The sequence below is a fragment of the Myodes glareolus genome, chromosome 18 (assembly GCF_982192425.1).
Source record: "Myodes glareolus chromosome 18, mMyoGla1.1, whole genome shotgun sequence".
Lineage (NCBI taxonomy): Eukaryota > Metazoa > Chordata > Mammalia > Rodentia > Cricetidae > Myodes > Myodes glareolus.
The window spans coordinates 63,763,901-63,783,976 of NC_142043.1; the positions used below are offsets into that span (position 1 = coordinate 63,763,901).

At 49.3% G+C, this 20,076-nt stretch overlaps 1 protein-coding gene and 1 long non-coding RNA gene across 5 annotated transcripts in view; one reads left to right on the forward strand and one right to left on the reverse strand.

Moving 5' to 3' along the window:
* Pde9a (phosphodiesterase 9A) overlaps positions 1–3,710 on the reverse strand; it is a 92,240-nt gene extending 88,530 nt beyond the window's left edge. For 3 of the 4 annotated variants that reach the window (XM_085679839.2, XM_085679840.2, XM_085679841.2), the window contains exon 1: positions 2,734–2,889. In XM_085679839.2, the coding sequence (XP_085535965.2) occupies positions 2,734–2,802 (69 nt within the window). In that variant the 5' untranslated portion in view covers positions 2,803–2,889. Of the gene's footprint in view, positions 1–2,733; positions 2,890–3,585 lie in introns of those variants that run through there. The other variant, XM_087898346.1, reaches the window with a different exon arrangement.
* LOC146890860 (uncharacterized) lies at positions 1,908–15,830 on the forward strand. The gene is made up of 3 exons (XR_014998377.2): positions 1,908–2,026; positions 14,590–14,673; positions 15,536–15,830. It is a non-coding gene; the product is annotated as an uncharacterized LOC146890860 (long non-coding RNA).
* The last annotated feature ends 4,246 nt before the right edge of the window (positions 15,831–20,076 follow it).

The window sequence follows — 20,076 nt, forward strand, 5'->3', positions numbered from 1 at the left end:
CAGGCCAGAGGAGCTGTGATTGCTCACACAGGCTAACACAGTACCCTGAGTATCTCAGTCATGCTGGACCCTAGCCTCCAGCAGCCAACGTTAGGGCGTGTGTGGCTCACTGGATACCTGATCTGCCTCATCGGTCTACACCTACAACAGCAAGCCCACGCCTACCCCATTTAAGAGCTGAGAAAACAGACACAGGTTGACGCTGCTAACCAAAGCAGAGATGGGAAGTGAAGGTCCTGAGGAGTGGGGCCTTGGGGACACATTGGGTCCCACCCAGGGGCCCTGCAGACTTTACATAGAGTTTGGGAGGACAAGCCCCTCTGGGCCCTCTTCTCTTCTACATGAAATGGCCTAAAGATAGAAGCCAGAATCCCCAAAATTCTCATTGCCATTCTCATTAAAGAAAGCTGGGTACTGTGTGCACCCAGAATTGTCCCCATACACAAAAAGCAGCACCAAACAGAGGCCAAACTACTTCACTAGTTCCTTTGGGTCCCACCCTGGTACAATCAAGAGGGCCCAAGGTCTTCTCCCTGAACTTTGCTGGGCAGGTAATACCAACAAAAGGCAGTGTTAGCAATGCGGTCCCCTCCCATGTCTGCCTGAAGCTGAGATGGCCAGGAGTTGGTAGCAAGATGGACAAAGGGCTGACAGAATGCAGGAGTCATGGGCAAGTCCTTCACCAAGACTGATGTCTTGGCAGAAAGCGACACATGCCTTACCTCATCCCCAGGGCCCAAACCTTTCCCTGGGCATACTAGTGGTTTATTCCTTGGCCTCCCATGAAGAAGAGATGGAGTGAGTAAATGAAAGCCAGAAATGATTGCATGCTAGGAACTTTCAGATACGCCCAGTGCCTAGGAAGAGGAAACACTCTGGGCTGGTGTAGAAGGTCTCTGCAGTGTGGACAGGTGCAGGGTTGCAGGCATGGAGCCTGAGATGTGAACATGCACACCAGGAAACCCAGAGATCTGGTTCTCACCAGGCTAAAGGTTCACCTCAACAGCTAGTGCTGATGACAGGGTGCCCAGGATCAGTGAGAGACTGACCACAGTGGCAAGGTGGAGGCTCTCTTGCTCCACCAGCCTCTACTCTGTGGTGTGAAGGCAAGAATGTTTATGAGCAGACAAAGACCGAGAATAATGCCTCTTGTGTTCTGCGATGGTCCAGGCACTGTTTATACCTCTCATTTACTTCTCATTACGGTCTATAAAGCAGATATAATGATCCCTTCACAGACGAGGATGCCAGCCAGAGGAGCCCAGAGTGGCAGAGCCAGCACTCAACATCCAGTCTTGCCTCCACCCAAAGCCATGACCTTCTAGCCTAGTGCAGGTGCCTGCCCCGACCCACCCCAGGGTTGGCCTGTAGGTGGCCTTTCTGAGAGGTCACTCAACTTCAGGTATATCCACTGGGAAAGCCCACCTTACCCACAGTCTCAGACCAGCCTACCAGACCCAGAACTTACTCGGGTCCTCCTAAACCTTTCTTCTACTTTCCACTGGTTGCCAAGCAGCTATATGAGGATCTTTGAGGAGATTTTAGGAAGAACCTGCCACTTTCGGCCAGGTGACACTTCATCTTTCCTCTTTAAGGGGATAAAAGAGGGCCAACAATGTAGCACAACAGTGTCTGCCTTGCATGCATGAAGCCCACGGTTTCATCCCTTGCACCAAAATTTAAAAAAAACAAAACAAAAGCAGATCTTTAATAAATTCTCATTTGGTGGGCTAGGGGAAAATGCATGGGTACAGATATGTGCTTTGTAGTCACATTGTATACACATGCAGGCACACATCTGGCATGTCTGTTGATGCCTTCACATGCATTCGTGCACGTGTTGTGTGCTCAAACGGGCAGAGGCAGGAAGACACGCAGTGAAGTCCTTCCTTCCTCTGGGAGGAAGAGGAGGCTGTTACATCTCAGTAGCTGTGCTCCAGGAGTGGGGAGCTGGGATCTGGTCCTGCATCTGAACCTGTACCTGCCCATGATGCTCAAGTAAGAGGCTGACCACCGTTGCTGGAAGGTACTTCCCAGCCCCTCCCAAGTAACCAAGCCCGAGGAGGGACGGTACTTCCCATTTTTCCAGGATCAGGCTGATAGTGGAGGGTTGGTTTCTCTTACTGATGAAGCCAGCCAGACAAGAGGACACACTTGAGAACGGAGGCCCATGTCCATCAGGCATCCCTCCTTGGCTTCGTTTGCTGGGTCTACAGCAAGCTGCCCGGCTTCTCTGAGAGGTCCAGCGGAGGTCCGGGAGCAATTTTCCCACAATGGGCTTTTCCATAAGCACTCACTTTAGGGGGAGCTAATGAGACCCTCACCCACCCCCACCCCCGCCAGCTTACCCATTGTCCCTTTGTCAATATCAACAGAAGTCAAGGACACTAAGTGTCTAGGGAAGGGTCTTTAGAAGGGGAGGGACCGCGAACAAAAGGGGTCCGGGGCGAACCCCTCTCCTACGTGGCTCAAGTTGGTTGGGAAGGCAGTGTACAGCAGAGCCTAAAGCGGGTCTCTCAGTCCCCACGAGGTCACAGGACGCAGCGGCAGGTTCCGCCCCCCTCCCGCGACTGTCGCCGTTCACCTGGTCTGCACCCCCGGCAGCCGCGCCTCCCCGGGCCCTGCGCGCACGGCGGGCCGCCAGGATCAGCTCCGTCCGAGGGCTCGGTGCCTGCAGTGGGGACACCTGCTCTTACTGGGGCTCACAGAGGCCGCAGAGGAGGGGCGGGGTACCTTCTGGATGCGTCCATCGATGTCCAGGTAGATGGCCTTGGGCCGGTAGCTTGAGGAGCCGGCCCCCATCGCGCCCGCAGCAGCACTTGGACTTTTTCACCTTACTTTCTCTCCGCGGCCACCGCGCCGGGAGGGCGGGGGCGGGGGGAGGGGCGGGGGAGGGACGGGGGCGGCCAGCCAACCAGAGCCGGCAGCTCGCGGCCTCCGCACGCCCCTCCTCCCACGGCGCCGGCCCGCCCCGCCCTTCCATTCCCTCTCCTCCCTTCCCTTCTTCAACCCCTCCCCTTCTCCATCCTCCTCCTTTCTCACCAGGGCTCCTCCCTCCGGCCTCTCCCCCGCCCCTAGTCTCCTTCCCCCCCCCTTTCCTGCCTCCTCCCTCCCAGCCTACCCTCCCCATGATTCCTGTCCCCTCTCCTCTTTCTCCCTCCCACTTTCTCCTGCTCCCTGCCCACCCTTTCTCACCCTTCTTTTTCCCAAACCCTACCTCCCCTCTCTTTCCTTCCCCCTCTCTCCTTCCCTCCTCCTCATCTCTGCCTCACCTAGCTTCCCCTCCTCCTTACTCACCCGTCTCTTCTCACTCCCCCACCTCTCTTCCCTCCCTCTCTTTCATCTCTAGCCCTCCCCTTTCCTCCTCTTTTCTCTTCACTCATTCCTGTCACTTCTTTTCCCTCTCCCTCTTCTCCCCACTCCACCTTCTGTTCCGGTTCGCCCCATCCTATCTCCTCTCACCTCTGCTCTCTGTCGCTCTCCTCCTCTCCCCTCCCCCATCTTCTCTTGCTCCTCCTCTTCCCCCTTCCCTTCTTCTCCTGCCCCACCTTAATGTAACTCCCTCATCCCTTTGATTCCTGTCACCTTGGTAGCCTCCTTGTCCGTGTCCACGGTGCCCTTTAGCTTGAGCAGAGATCACCCCTACATACACGCCCACTCAGTCACCAACAGTCCTTGGGCTGAGAGCTGTGACTGTGACCCACAGTGCTGGGAAACCAGCCTCCTTGCCCTGCAGCAAAGGCCACCCTCACTTAATTGGAATCGGAAGTGGAGAAAGTTCCTTTCCCCTGTTGGCTGTGCCTTCCTGGAAGGGCGGGGAAGGCTGCTTCCCTGGCACCTGGAGCTGAAGCGGGAGCCTAATTTCTGCTCTTTAAGCTGAGGGAAGATTGCCCAGTCCACTGTCTGTTGGGTGCAGCACTTCCTTACCCACCCACCCACTACACACACACACACACACACACACACACAGTTTTGCTATTTTTCCATAGGGGTTGAGGGCCCATGGTAAGCCCGGGGGAGGGGGGATTTCAGATCTCCTTCCCCTCTGGATACAATTCTCAGGGGCTTTCCCTGTGGGAACAGCTGGAGGAGTTTGTTGCTCTTGGAAGCCACTGTCAAACCGCTGGAGAAGGCCCTTATTGTTCATCTTAAGTGGATTTCCAGCCCCACCGTCCATCTGCTGGTGTCTGGGTTGTGCTTGCTGAGAATGCCTGGGGCTCCCTGTCCTATGGGCCTAAGAAGAACCAGTCAAATCAACCAGCCAGATAAGGACCTTTTTACCCCCTTACTTTGCCTCTTCTGGTTTCTACCTGGTGGATGGCCATTGGAGTCCAGACCAGGAATGAAGTCAAGGGCTTCCAAAAGCAGCACACAGTTACCCTCACTCGCCCTCCCTCAGCTATTACCACTGAGAGAGCCTCAGAAACCGTGACTCCCTAGCCCAGAGGGTGGAGGAGGGCCAGAAAGCTAGCTGTGCATACTCCAGTAACTGTCATGAGATAAAGGAAGTAGTCACCTTCCACCTACAGACGGTCCAGCCCCCACATCACCTCGATGGTTCCAATCCACCCAGACTGTCTGGCAGCCTCTGCCCACTCCCCTGGTGCAATTCAGAGCCCATAGACAGAGCTTGACATCTTGAGAATTACTGGTGACAAGTATGAAGGGCTTTAAGGTGGGGGCTGACACTACTGGGTAGTTACAGCTAGTCACCCGATTTGCTGATTTACAGTTAAGATCAGAAAAATCAGCTGGTGTTTGTTGTCAAATGAGCCAACACTATTTGAACTGATGGGCAGCCTGCTGTTAGGGCCACTGTGTGCTACCGTGCAGCCTGGCATGGAGAACTAACTCCCCACATGGCAGATAGCTTTCTTGTCCCCCAAACTTTGCCACAGATGACCTAGTCTCCTGGAATGGGTTCCTTCAAGACCAGGTGTTTGTCCCCAGTGCAGCTAACCTGCATCCTGGAGGGTGTCTCTGCATGTCCGCTCCTGCGAGTGTTGGGCACCAGGCACGCAGGCCTTTCCAAGGCCTGGCTGGCTCTGTAGTCAGAATAACAATCACACCTAATCTTATTTTGCATTGTGCGGCTTTCCTCTCAGGAGACACACCAGACCTCTGAACAGACAATCACTGAGGCAGCAACTGTTACCCTAAGGGGAACAATGCCCCCCTCCCCTGTTCCCTTTGGAGCTATGGTCTGTCCTTCGCCAACAACTTCTGCGGTATTCAGAACTGGTCCAGGCACTGGGGGTACGAGGTATAGGAGTGAACAAAATTACTCAAATCCCTCAATGGGAAGGGCCGGCCTTTTTCAGAGTAAGACTAGAGGCAGATGAATGAATATGAACATGGAGTGTTGAGTAATACCTACTGTCAAGGAGATAAGTCAGCGGGGGACAGGGATAAAATGTGGGACACGGGAACTGGGCTTAAAAGGTCACTTTGTGAGCTGGTGATCTGAGTGACAAACCTTCCAGCCAGCCGTGGCCACATTCCAAGATCTTGCTTAGGAGGCCAGGAGGGCTGGAATGGAGGCACAGCAGTGGTTCAAGACAGACTCAGGTGGTTCAGACAGGCTCAAGAGGCAGCCCCGGGGAGTCACGCAGCTGACTTCAGGCTGCTGTGTGTCTATCTATCGGGAGCAGCCTCATGGGAAGTTGGGCAGAGGAAGGATGTGTCTGATTAATAATGGTTTTACCAGGTCTACGCTGGCTCTTGAGTGGATAGTGAAGGCTGTCAAGCAGGGTTACACAGTCGGAGGGAGGCAGTGACATCATCTTCACAAAGCATGGTGACTATTTGGACCATGGTAAGGGAGCAGGGCTCTACAGAGAAATGGGGTCAGTAGAAGATTCTGTATACTATATATGCTATACCTATATAGTATATAGTTGAGATATACATGTGCATATATATCTCAACATATGATGTGCCTGATAAGCTTATAATTAATTGGAAGTATTTTAAATTAAACATGCCTGTCATTTACTGAACATATACTTTGTAGCACTGAGATTTTCCCCTTGAAGCTCTTGGGGCCCTGTGGTTACAATTTCTCCCTAGCTTTGAGTGGGGTGGCAGAGACAGAGACTGACTCATGCAGCCTGTCACCAGCACAGGGAAAGATCTGAAGGACATGTGGCTTTGTCACCGTAGTAAAAGAAAATGCCCAAGTTGAACTCTCATCTAAGCGCAGGACCATTACTCCCGACAACAGGCATTGGCTCAAGCGATTGGCAGAGGCCGGAGACCCAGGAGGGCCAGTGCTGGTGTCTGTTTCTAGTCTAAATCTGAAGCTTGAAAGCCCAGGGAGCTGCTGGCTGGCGTGCATCCCAAGTTCAAGGGCAGACCAATGCCTGGCTTAAGCAGGCAGGGAGAACAAAATCCTTCTGTCCCCAGTTCTCTGTGCCTTGAAGTCACTTGATGAAGCCCAGCAAGTAGAGGTTGGACACTCACCAAATTTAATCTCACCCAGACCCCCCGTGAGACATCCAGGATACGACATGGAGCCCCAGCAGACGCACCCATAGAATTGACCCTCCTGGGGTAGAAAACAATTTGTGTCCGTGTCCGACGTCTCCATGACAACTGGCTTCATGGGTGGCCATTATTTCTCCTTTCTGCTATCCTTTCTCTTTGTTTTGCCTGTACCAGAGCTCAGGCCTAGGCATCCTTTGGTTGAGGTAAGGGCTGGCCTCCTTTTCACTGTTCATGGCAGCCTGGGGCCTCCTCGTGGCCTGACTTGCTCCTGGGCATGCAGCCCATGTGAGAGCCTTAGAACCAAAACAAAAATGGAAGAAACCATCTGCCCCTGCGAGGTGGCCTGAGGATCCCGGACCAGGTAGAAGCCAGGACCTGCCCACCTGTGTCTTGAGTTGGCCTTGACTCTTTCGGGAAGTCGGTAACTGTTTTAGTTAGGGTTAATGTTGCTGTGCGGAAACACCATGACCAAGAGCATCATGGGAGGAAAGGGCTTATTTGTTTCCGCTTCCATATCACAGACCATCAGTACAGGAAGTCATGAACTCACACAGGGCAGGATTCTGGAGTCAGCAGCTGACACAGAGGCCATGAAGGAATGTTGCTTGCTGGCTTGCTCTTCATGGTTTGCTCAGTCTGCTTTCTCAAAGCACCCAGGACCACCAGCCCACAGGTGGCATCCCCCACAATGGACTTGGCCTTCCCCCAGCAATCATTAATTAAGAAAATGCCTCACAGGCTTGCCTATAGCCCAGTCACAGGACGGCGTCTTCTCAATGGAGGCTCCTGCCTCTCAGATGACTCCAGCTTGTGTCAAGTTGAAAACTACCAGGGACAGCGACTGAACTCAGTCAGAAGGGGTGTTAAAGAGAGGGGCTTTCTCAGGTGTGTGGGATCCTGAGCGTAAGTCAGCCTCGAGGAAGGTTGTAGGGAATAGAAGCCTGGGAGTCAGGGTGGGGCTGACCTCCTTCCCAAGCCCTTGTAGAAGTTGTCATTTCTTCCTAGTAGCTTCTGATGTCCTTCAGCAGAGATCACTCTGTCACTGTCAAAATGATCCATTAGACCTTTTTCATATTAAGGCTTCGAAAGGCAGCTAAAGAGGGAGGAGCCAAGACAGGGGTGGGGGAGGAGGTATCCGGCCTCCGGTTTCCTGGCTCAGATCAGTTCTTGTCTTCAGCAAGAAGCAAAGCCAAAGCGAGGCAAGACAGCGGGCTTCACAGTGACAGCATCATTCTTGAAGTTGGGAGAATGGGAAGGAAGAATTGAACATTTAGGAACGATCTACAGGGCTTTCCCAGTGTGCATGAGCCAGGTGCATTTTGTCAGGGCCAGAGGTTCCTAATGGGGGGCAAGGGGAGAGGGGGGCAATAAAAAAACTTTCAAAACACTAAGGCAGACAGCGCCCAAAGAATGACACTCACGATTGTCATGTGCTGTTTAGGTCCACACACCCAGGCACACACCTGCACGCACACAGAGGGCACTAGGGAAGGGTATGCCCTTTGACCTGATTTGCCTTAAACAGTGAAGCTGTGTGGAAAGACCTGTGCAAACCTTGGGCTTGATTTACACACTCAGTGTCTGCTCTTTACGGCCTCCAGGCCATAAATCATGGCCAGCCATAAACCCTTCAGAAAAGACACCATCCCTCCCACGCAGGAAGATGGTCCTGCCCCAGTTGCTCCCTGTGGGTCCGGGATAGCTTGGGCTCTTGTCTATGCAACTTGGATTCCCTCACTATGGTGATTTGCTTGTGAATGCCCATGCCCTGTGCTACTTCTGTTGTCTTGCTGTACTCCTCTTCCTCCTCCTCTTCCTCCTCCTCTTCCTCTTCCTCCTCCTCCCTCCTCCCTCTCCTTCTCTATCCTGGTCTTGGTGTTGTCCAAACTGACCTCAAATCTCAGTTGCTTCCTGTCCAAGATGGAATTATAGGCCTGGCTTCCGTTGCTATTCATACATGAGATTTGTAAGCCAGGCGGTGTGGTGCATGCATTATATTTCAGAGGCAGATCTCTGAGTTCAAGGTCAGCCTGGTAGTCTACAGAGCAAGTTCTAGAGCAGCCAGGGCTACACAGAGAAACCCTGTCTTGAAAAAAAAAAACAAAAACAAAAACAAACTAACAAAATCCAAAAATTTAAAAAAAAGAAAAGAAAATGAGATTTGTAGTGAATGTATACTTTTTACACTTTGTATGTGTGCAAGAGCATATGTGAGTGTGTGTGTGGCACATGTATGTGTTTGTAGGTACTCCTGTGGAGATATGTATGACTGTGGAAGCCAGAGAGCCACATCACATCTTCCTTAGTTGCTTTCCACCTTATTGTGGACAGGTCTTTATTAAGCCAGAGTTCACTGAGCTGGGCCAACCAGCCAGTGAGTCCCCGGGATCCTCTTGTCTCCACTCCCTAGTGGTAGAATACAGGCACCTAGTATCATGCCTGGCTTTCACATGGGTACTGGATGTCAAACTCAGGAATTCATGCTTTGGTGGCAGACACTTTACCAACTGGATTGTAACCACAACTCTGCTTTTTATACTTTTCTGTGTTTTCTGTATGAAGACAGACTTGTTTATTTTATTCATTTATTTATTTATTATGTTTTTCAGGACAGGGTTTCTCTGTATAACAATCCTGGCTGTCCTGGAACTTGCTGGGTAGACCAGGCTGACCTCGAACTCACAGGGATCCGCCTGCCTCTGCCTCCCAAGGCTGAGATTAAAGGTGTGAGCCACTACCACCTAGCGTGACACACTTAATTTAATTTTTTTTTTTGCCAAATAACCCTCAGAAACGATTAAACTTATCATCTTATGAGCATATAATATCAGGTATCCTTTGACACACTTTCAGCAAAATTAAATGCGCTCATTGCTCCTTTTCAACCTTGCCAGGGAAAGACAGAGACTAGCCCTGTTCTTCGGGCCTCTGGTGTTTATCTAGTGAATTAATACCCATTGCTATGCATTCTGCCTTAAGGCCCCTGTGCTATTGATTTTACTCACTCCTCATGTAGAGGAGACCATGGCTTTTGAACTGTTAGATATTTTGCAAACGCTTCTGAGCATCATTGTCTGTTAACTTTACATTCTGTGCACAAAGTGGCGGTGCATATTTGAGCCAGCAAACCACCCATCCTGAAGTCCTTCTGGCTTTCCCGTCAGCTTGAAAAGGCAGTGCCCTTTAGAGTAGGAAATTGAAAAAGAAAAGAAAGAAATGACCCACATTTCCAACGCACTTGGCTAATGAATCTGGCAGCTCTGCAGAAGCAATGTCAAGGGCGATAATTATGCTGAGTGCTCGGGATAAACGGGGGATGCCTGTGGGACACAGCAGGCTACATCGGGCCAGCTATTCATCCAGCCCAACCGAGTCCACCAGGCTTTTAAAGACCCAGCAGAGGTGAACCGGCTTGCAGTGGAGGCAAAATGTTTGAGTTTAGAGAGTTAAGGATCTCCTTTTTAAAAAATATTTCGGAATCGCTGTTTAGTGCAGTGGGGGTGCTGTAACAAAATCAAGTTAAGGCCTTGGCTTCCACCTTAGAAGTGGCTGATGGGAACGAGCAGGACCAGGTTGTTAAAGAGAAGCCTAGTGCCCCCTGGAGGTCAAGATGAGTATTCCATCCTTGCACAACTGTGGAGCTGTGATGCTTATGGCCAGCCTTAGACACTTGATCTGTGTGTCTGGGGGGCGGGTGGGATGGAACCAGGCTAGGGATCTCTTTCTCTGGACCTTCTTCCCTTGCTCACTGGTCCTCAAGCAACACATCCCCAGGGTTCTGCCTTTTGCTGTAGTCTGCCCTGCATCCCTGTGACCTGACTTCCCATCACTTCCTATGGCAACTCCCTTGGCTTCTATCCCATGGTCCTTCCAGCTTCCTGCCTCTCTCCTATGCCCCACTCTCACATCTTGACTTTAGACATCGTTTTGTTTTAGCAGATTGTCCTTTTCTCCCCCATTGCTTCATTCTCTACTCTCCATTAAAGCACCACCCAGGAATGGGGGGCGGCGGCAGTGATCTCAGAGTGTTAACCCTAGACAAAGAACTAAGGGCAACAAGAGAAATGGCCTTTCCCCTGAGGAAAATCCCCCCCAACTGGTTACCCCCCAATACCAAGTGGTCATCCCCTACTGATATAGTGTACATACAGATAACATTATATGGACTGAGCAGGCTGCATTTATGTACTTAGGAGTGTATGTGTGTAGTGTGTGTGTGTGTGTGTGTGTGTGTGTGTGTGTGTGTGTGTGTGAGTGTGTAACAACAACAACTAAAGAAAAAGAAGCCATGAATTTTAGAGAGACCAAGGAGTGCATAGGAGGGGTTGGTGGAAGGAAAGAAAGAGTAGAAATAATGTAATTATATTATGATTTCAAATAATTAAAATGCATTTTTTAAAAGCACTCTCAACATAATCAGGCATTCCCAGTTCTCTGGGGCGGGGTAAGGCATCCTTTCCTGGTCTCCAGGATCCTGCCCCTCCTGGTCCTCAGCCCTCTTTTGTCAGTGGGAAAGACAAGTGGTCCAGGATGTTCTGAGTGATGGGGAAGAGAGATGATAGATCCCTCTGCCCAGGGCCTGAGATCACTGGCTCCACTAGAGAGTGATTGACAGCTATCCTGGAGGCACCTCAGGGCCTTTAGCAGCAGGTAACCCTGACTCTCACTGGAGTAGCCTATGATGAGCTGCTGCCGGGGCTACCATCCTGTGTGGGCCTTCAGCTGGTCCTGGAAGGTGTGACACTGAATGCTCCATTCCTAGCATCCTCAGCATCCTACTTCTGAAGATGATTCTGATCCAGGTATGTGTCAAGACGAACTCAGGATTCAGAAGAAGCCCCAGGCAGCCATCACAGTGGGACCAGCAGGCAAGCGATCTCATTTACAAAAGTAGGTTGGAGGCCTCATTCCCTCCGACAGCAACACTGCCAATGCTTCCTGCTGCTCCAGTTTAACCATGACATCGTCAAGAGGAAGGCAAGCCTCCTTTGTCTGGCTGACTTCTGGTCTGCCAGAATGTGTCAAAATATCATCTATTCTAGTTTTAGGGGCCACAGATTGTGTGTGTTTTAGAGTGAGAAACTCTTAGCCATGTGTCTTGGACCTGAGTGTTTCATTTCTAATCCTGTCCATGGGTTCTGAAGGAATCATGATGGGGTCCCTGGTCCTCCCAGGCTCCCCAGGAGTTTGTGCGAAACATAAGGCAGAACCTCTGACCCTTTCCAGTGGGAGCTGTCTGTTAACTTCATCCCTCACTTCCCATGAAACAAGCAAAGAGGCCAAATACGTGCCTGCCAAGGATGGTAGGCACTCCTGGACTTCACAGGCTATAGCATGATGGAAAATACAGGCTATAGTTACAACTCTCTGGCTGGCTCTCTCTCTCTCTCTCTCTCTCTCTCTCTCTCTCTCCTGCTAGTTGCTCATGCAAATCATTAAAAAGTGAGAATCAGGGGCTGGAGAGATGGCTCAGAGGTTAAAAGCACCGCCTGCTCTTCCAAAGGTCCTGAGTTCAATTCCCAGCAACCACATGGTGGTTCACAACCACCTGTAATGAGGTCTGGTGCCCTCTTCTGGCCTGCAGGCACACACACAGACAGAATATTGTATACATAATAAATAAATAAATATTAAAAAAAAGTGAGTGATGGAGGAGGGTTATCTGTCTACTGTGTTATTTTCATTGGTCAATAAAGAAACTGCCTTGGCCCTTTGATAGGACAGAAAATTAGGTAGGCGGGGTAAACAGAACAGAATGCTGGGAAGAGGGCAATGAGGCAGACGCCATGGAGCCAGCCACCAAGTCAGACATGCTAAATCTCTCCCGGTAAGCCACTACCTCGTGGTGCTACCACGAGAATATTAGAAATGGGTTAATATCAAGATATGAGAGTTAGTCAGTAACTAACTCTCTAGAGATAATGGGCCAGGCAGTGTTTAAATGAATATAACTTGTGTGTTATTATTTCTGGGGCTAAGCTAGCTGTGCGGGAGCCAGGCAGGATGAAAAGCAGGCCTGCCCGCAGCCCCTCACTACAAGTGAGAATCACACAGGGCAGGGGTCACCAGGGCCTACACAGCAAGGCCCCTGAGCAGACAGACTCTCTGTGGACCATCCCCATTGGGTGTCTTCCATCATCAAGTTGTAACCAAAGCCACTGATCCTAAGTGCAACGCTAAGAACTGTCTCCCTCCTCTGCTGACCTTTCACCCAGAAGCCATATCACCTGTGGAACTCTCATTTGGGTCCCCCCCCCCACCGAATTGTGCTACAAAATGATAGGGCCAACTTGAAGGTGGATGATAGGGCTTGCAAGGCCTATGCCTGCCCCATCCGGACAATCGCAAATGCTGACAGAGAGAGCCAGGCGCTGGACCAGAATCAGGGGCAGGAACCAGCCAGGCAAAGACCCAGGGCTGGCAGGCAGGCAGGCAAGACAGGTGAGCAAGGAGCAGGCAAGGCCACTTCCTCTACTCGCATTGTCACCGACTGGGGTTCCAGAGACCCCAGGTAAGCCACAGTCCAAAAATATTAAACGGAGATTTCCAGAAATACACAATTTACAAATTCATAAAGTTTAGAATAACTTTTATTATGATACATTGCTATAGTTATTTTATTTTATTTTATTATTACTTGTAGGTTTGAATTTCTTCCTGGTCCTAATTAAGTTAATCTTTGTTGTGGGTGAGTATGTATAGGGAAAAAAAACATGGTAAATTTAAAGTTGTTACTATTTTATGGTCCCTGGCATGTGAGTCTTGGGCAATATCCTCCAGGACTGAGAGCATATTCATTTACCCCAGACTGATATACACAATGTGACAGGCATTGTCTCTAACAGCTGTGTGCAAGGAATTCTGCCACTAAATACAATAGACAGAGGACAACTATTGAGTTCCTTTTGTACTGGCCAGCTTCTCCTGGGCATGGGGCCAGTGTGACCCAGTGAGATTCCATTAGGGAAAGTTGATTTCCTGTTGCTAGTGGTACTAATTACATATAGCTTCTTGGTTAGGGGTGGCAGCCCATGTCCACCTCTCCATCTCGGTGCTGAGACGCCATCTGGCTTAAACCCGTGCAGGTCTTATGTGTGCTGCCAGAGTCTCTGTGAGTTCATATGTGCATCAGTCCTGTTATGTCTGGAAGACACTGTTTGCTTGGCGTCTTCCATCGCCCTGACTCTTACAGTCTTTCCGCTCCTCTTCTGCAGAGACCCCCGAGCCCTGATGACAGGGGTTCGATGAGGGTATCCCATGTAGGACTGGGTGCTACAAAGCCTCTCATTCTCTGTATGTTGTCTCTATGTTAAGTCTCATCTACTGCCAGAAGAAGGGTCTCTGATATGGGCTGAGCATATATGCCACTCGGGGTCATTTTATTGCTATGTCCCTTTAGCAGAATAATAGGAATAGGTTTTCTGCCCATGACCAGTCCAGTCTCAGGTTCTTGGCCATTTTGGGAGTGGTAGGTATGGGTTCTATCTCATGGAGTGGGCCTTAAGTTTCATTTTTTAAAACAGGGGTTGGGTAAGGAGTTCTCCCATAATTTCATTTTTAGGTAACCACAATTAGTCCCAGTTACTGAGAACATTCAGAGCAAATATGGAGGCCACTTTTGCTATTTTATATTGTTTGACTTTGGAAAGTTGTGTTCCTATATTAATTTTGTATGCTAATTATCATATTAAAATTTCAATTTGAAACAGAGGAAAATATTACCTCTTGGGCTAATTCACTATAACTTCCACATGAGTGGAAGAAACAGCTCAATATCTTTCCACAGTACTCTGAAGAGACTTGGGCTTTGCACTCAATACAGTCAATTTTATTAAATTGGTTTTTTTTCTGTTCTAAATTACAATAAGTTAAAAATGTCCCACAAATGTTTGGCATGTGGAGTATCCTTCAGGACTAACAGATGCTCCCAAAAGTTCAAGGAATTTCTAAGCATAAGTAACTTATTGTATAATTAAGTTCGCTAACATCCCCCAACTCCTCAGAGAACAAATTAGTAAAGTATGATTATTTCATCATACTAAAAGAAAAGTGGTTGGTTACTCCCATAACATTGGCACCACCTTTGCACCATATTTCTTGTAGGCCGATCACTATTGTTGCTGGGTGACACTGATGATGACCTTTCTTCACTAGCATGAAGAGTACCTTCTAGCACCATGAACACTGGTGAGTAGGGGTGAAGCTTCCTGTTTAGCTTGGCTTCTCCATGTTTGATGACGTAAGCAAGTGTAGCCTTCAGCAGCAGGTTCTTACCATCAGGTTGTTGAGAGCAACCAAAGACTCAGCAATAGCTTGTGATACTTCAAGGTGTGTGGGAAGTGATCCTTGGGACCTGTGTGGCCAACTCACCAAGCCCGTTTCTGGCACTGGAGGTTTTGTTTGGCTGTGTAAGATCTCTTGTTGGGGTACTTTCTCCCCTATTATGGGGACGCTTCATTTAGATCCCATTCTATGTTTATATTTTAGGAAGCTTCTATAGTAGTAGGTTTCCATATCATTTCTTGTTTGTTTGTTTTTTGAGACAGGGTTCCTCTGTGTAGCTTTGGAGACTGTCCTGGAACTTGCTCTGTAGACCAGGCTGGCCTCGAACTCACAGAGAACCGCCTGCCTCTGCCTCCTGAGTGCTGGGATTAAAGGTGTGTGCCACCACCGCCCAGCTTCCATATGCTTTTCAAAGTAGCCTTTAGTGTTAGTTTTCCCTCCCCATTGTCCCTCCTTTACCCTTCTCTCCCATCCCCCTTTCTGTTTAATCCCTGTATTCAACTTTCCCCCTTAGCTCTCTACAACTCTGTATCCTATTTCCTCTTTCTTGGGAGGTCCTGTCCTCACCACTGTCCCTTACTGAGTATACAACCTCTGTGGTTATTTGGATTGTAGCACACATAGTGAAAACTTAAAGACTAATATCTCTGTATAAGAAAAAACATAAAATATTTATCTTTTGGGGTCTGGGTTATCTCACTCAGGATGATTTGTTTTCCGGATCTACTCATTTATCAACAATTTTCTTAATTTCCTTTTTTAACAGATGGCTGATATTTCACCGTGCAAATGTGCCATGCTTTCTTTAGCATTCGTCAGTTGATGGACATCTAGGCTGTTTCCGATTTTTGGCTATTATGAATAGAGCAGTTATGAACACGGATGAGCAAGCATCTCTGTAGTAGGATGTGGAGTCCTTTGGGTAGGTGCCCAAGAGTGGTACAACCGGTTCTTGAGGTCGATCGATTCCCAACTTCCTGAGGAGCTGCCACGCTGATTTCCATAGTGACTGTCTGAGTTTGCACTCCCACCAGCAGTGAATAAATGTTCCCCTTACTCTACATCCTTGCCAGCATGAGCTGTCATTTGTTTTATTCATCTTGGCCATTGTGACTGGGGTAAGAAATCTCCAAGTAGCTTTAATTTTCATTTCCACGATGACTAAGGATGTTGAACAGTTCTTTAAGTGTTTCTCAGCCATTTGTGTTTCATCTTATGAGAACGCTCTATCTAGTTCTGTACCCCATTTTAAATTGGGTTGTTTTCTTGATGTCTAGTTTTTAAAAAGTTCTTTATATGTTATAGATAACAACTCTCTATCGGGTGTATAATTGGTAAAGATCTTTTCCTGTTCTATAGGTTGCCACTCTGCCCGAAGGTGATCTTTGCCAGCTTTTCAGCTTCATGAAGTACCATTTATTAATTGTTGGTCTTAGTGTCTGTGTTATCGGTATTCTGCTCAGAAAGTCTCTTTGGCATAAATGTTTTAGACAGTGGGATACTGGCATCTGGAGAGGAGTCTTTGAAAGGACGGCTGTCAATGGAGGCAGTGAGTCAGGGCAGAAAAGGCCAGAGGCAGCCAGAGTTGGGCCAGGTGATGGGGGATAGGAACGAAAAACAGTCAAAAGGCAGGTAGAATGGTGTTCACAGCACTTGGGATTCTGTTCTAGATGTGACAAGAGCCGCAGGGGGGTGGGAATCTAGGAGGTGACTTGATCTGATATGCCACAGAGGACATGCACACAGAAGGCCCATGGGGAGGGCAGCAGACTTAGGAACGAGGTTGGGGCAGGTTCTGAAGCCAGTGCTTACCTGCTGAGTGGCATTTAATAGAATGTTCCACAACCCTAAGCCTCAGTATTCTTGTCTGTACAGTGGGACCATTGAGTCTCTGAAGGACTTGAAAGGTCTATGAAGGCTGCTCACAGTGATGAGTCCATGCAGGCCCTGTCCTTCCTGCCTAGTGCCGTCCTGGGATACTGTTTCCCCACAAAAGCACTCAATCACTGTAGCCATGGTGTATGCAGTTTCCCCTTGGAGCATAGGTTTAAAGATTGCTGAAGAGACTCCTTTAGAGCAAGCGAATGACAAGAAAACTGGCCCTAGACCCAGAGATCTCAGCTGTCCCCCCCCCCTCCCCCCGCCCTTTGCCTGCCCCAAGACTTTTCCACATTCTGGCACCAGCATCCTGAGGGGCCGCAGGATGACTTTCATCTTTACTGAGTATCTCCAGAGGCCCGGGGCATCCTCCTCAACCAAGTCTGCCGCCAACTAGGCAGGAAGCAGGCTGATGACCAGCAGCCAGTGGAGGCTGGGAAGCCGTGTGTGCAACAGCCAGTTTCCCAAGGCTGTCTCCCTGGAGACCCAGGATGCTTGTACAGGAGCTGCTCCGGGAAGCTCAGTGATGTGTCGGCCCCATTGTCACTGAAATAGAAATCTCCAGTCCTCCTCAAAACCCATGGCAGGAGCGACTATGATGGCCAGCAGGTGACCACTTAAATGGCCACCTGAGGGCACAGAGCAAGGACACAGACCTGGCATGTCCAGCTACTGCTTGCAGCGAAGTGTGATGCTTTGAAAGAAAATAGGTTGGAGTCATTCCTCTGGGAGGATCCCCAGCATGCTTCAGCTGATTCAGTGATATGTTTCTGTGATCTCCACATTTCTTTTTTTTTTTTCTGAGTCAGAGGACCAGACGAACTCTGCTTTATCTGAGGTGTTGTCGAATACCACCACCAGTAACCAACACCCCAATTTTATAAACACGTGCACAGGCAACCTTACTTTTAAAAAGGCCCGGGGTGAACTGACTTTAGATGCAGCAGGACCCAAGGGTACACTGTGTCTGTCTGTCTGTCTGTCTGTCTGTCTGTCTGTATCTTCCTCTCCACCCTGTGGGCTTTCCCATGTGGCCGGCGTCACAGTCCACTGGTTAATTGCCCAGCCCCACATCTAACTGGTTGAGTCACACAACAGAGAAGAGGGACTTTCTGAAAAATCTAAGAGGAATGTCCTGGGGAGTAACTAGGTACAGTGGGCCACATTTTAATGTCATAGCCATGAGTCACAGGTTGCTTTGTTAATTATATTTTTAAATAGAATTTTTATGCTGGAACTATTTTAGACTTATAGAAAAAGTGGCTAATCCAGAACACACAGTTCCCAGATGTCCCAGAGCAATTCTCTTGACTGCTAACATCTTAGAATAGTAGGGTACATTTGTTAAACTAATGAGCCAACATCGATACATTAGCACTAACGAGAGCCCATGTTTTATTCAGGCTCCTTGGGCTTGCCTTGCCCTGCTTTTGTGTCCCGAGATCCAGTGTGGCACTTTTCAGGTCCCCCTCAGCTGAGGCAGCTTCTCAGCCCCTCCCTGCGTTTGATGACCTTGACATCTCTCAGGAGGCCCAGTCAACTCTTTTGCAGACTGTCCCTTAATTGGGATCTGCCTGATGCCTTTCTCCTGAGCAGTCTGGGGTTACAAGGCTAGGGACAAGATCAAACACAGGTCCCTCATGTTGTGTCAAAGGCGAGGCTGAGCATCAGGATCATTATTCTTGGCCCTGACCTTGATCTGCTGGCTGGAGGACTGTTTGTCAAGCTTCTCCCTGCAGACTTCTCCCCCCCACACACTTTTTTTCCAGTCCTTCCTAGAAAGGAATGACTAGGCACGACCATGCCCCACCCCTGAGTACAGTGTGCCTGCAGAAAGCTCTGATTCTTCTGCCCGAGGAGCTGGCTTCTCTTCCCCTGTGTGTCTCTTCAGCCCCTGATTATATCATCGTGGTTTTATGCTCCTTCCCTATCTGAGAAATGTCATTTCTCATCAGAATTCTCAGGCTGAGCAGAGCTCAGAGCTGTTCTGGGAAGGAGGCACTGCCCCAGCGGCGACACTAAAATCCCACCCGTGAGCCGGCTCGGCACTAGTGAGAGCTGAGCAGAATGTCTTCCGGTGAAGGCTGATTGGTAGATGACCGCTGTGTCCTCCTTACTTTCTCATTGCCTTGACAGAACACTGGCTCTGAAGCTGCTTCGGTGAGAAAGCGTTTGTTCTGGTTCAAGGCTTGGGGTCCAGTCCATCACAGTCCATCATGGGGGCAGCATCACAATGCCAGCACAGTTCTACCCGTGCTGGAGGGAAACTGCTCACTCTGGGTGCATCTGGAAACTGAGAGAGATGAGTCCTGGGGTTCAGTCGGCTGTCTGCATTTCCTCTTTTTATTTAGTTTGGGACCTCAGCCCACAGGACGCTGCCACTCACATCCAGGTGGGTCTGACATGCTGAGTCAGTGATAATCCTCTCTGCAAATGCCCTAAAGTGTGGCTCACTGACACCCTTGGTATTCCCTAATCTAATCACATTAACCATCAAAATTAGCTACCAGAGCCACTGGAATAACACACACGCTGGGCATGGTGGCACAGACCTTTAATCCCAGCACTTGGGAGGCAGAGGCAGGCATATCTCTGTGAGTTCAAGGCCAGCCTGGTCTACAGAGTGAGAGTCAGGACAGCCAGGGCTACACAGAGAAACCCTATCTCAAAACAAACAAGCAAACAAACAGCAAATACTAATGAAAACCAAACTCACAGCAGGGCAGTTGTATATACGAACTCACAGTGATTGTGACAGTATGCACAAGAGCTGTGTAATATTAAGGCAGCCCAAATCCCAGCAAGGATTTGGGCACAAAGAGATGATACGGCACTAGCTGAAGAGTTTCTAGCAGCTGAGAGCTGCTAGTAAAGTCAGTTTTCTTTAAAGTCATGACACCTGCCTGGTAGGCTGACCCACTCTAGGTCAGGCTCCACACCCAAGAGTATTTGGGCAGCACAAATTGGGCTCAATGGGGTTAGAAACCGAAAAGGACATGAAGTTGGGTGAGTCCGGAGGTTGGAGTGGGTCTGGGAGGAGTTTGGGGCTGAATATGATCAAAATACATTGTATAAGAATCTCAGAGAACTAATGAAAACGTTTTAAAACTTCTCTGTACATTACTAAGTGACACATTTCTACGTTCCTCCCTTCCTTTGTTTATCCTGGCTAATCATAAAACTGAGCACCCTGGAAGACAGGGTTGATGAAGGCCTAGTGTGTCCCTCGGGATCCGAGGTATGAGCTACATGACGGTGGAGGGGACAGACGGCATCCTCAGCAGAGGCCAGAGGGGAACTGAACCAAGGAGTGGAAAGGAAGCCAGGGTTGGAGTAGTTAAAGCTCCTGGTTCTGAGAACAGAGCCTCTGGCCCCAGACAGATCTGAACATTCTAGGTGAATTGGTTTAATCATTTTGGCTTCAAGACT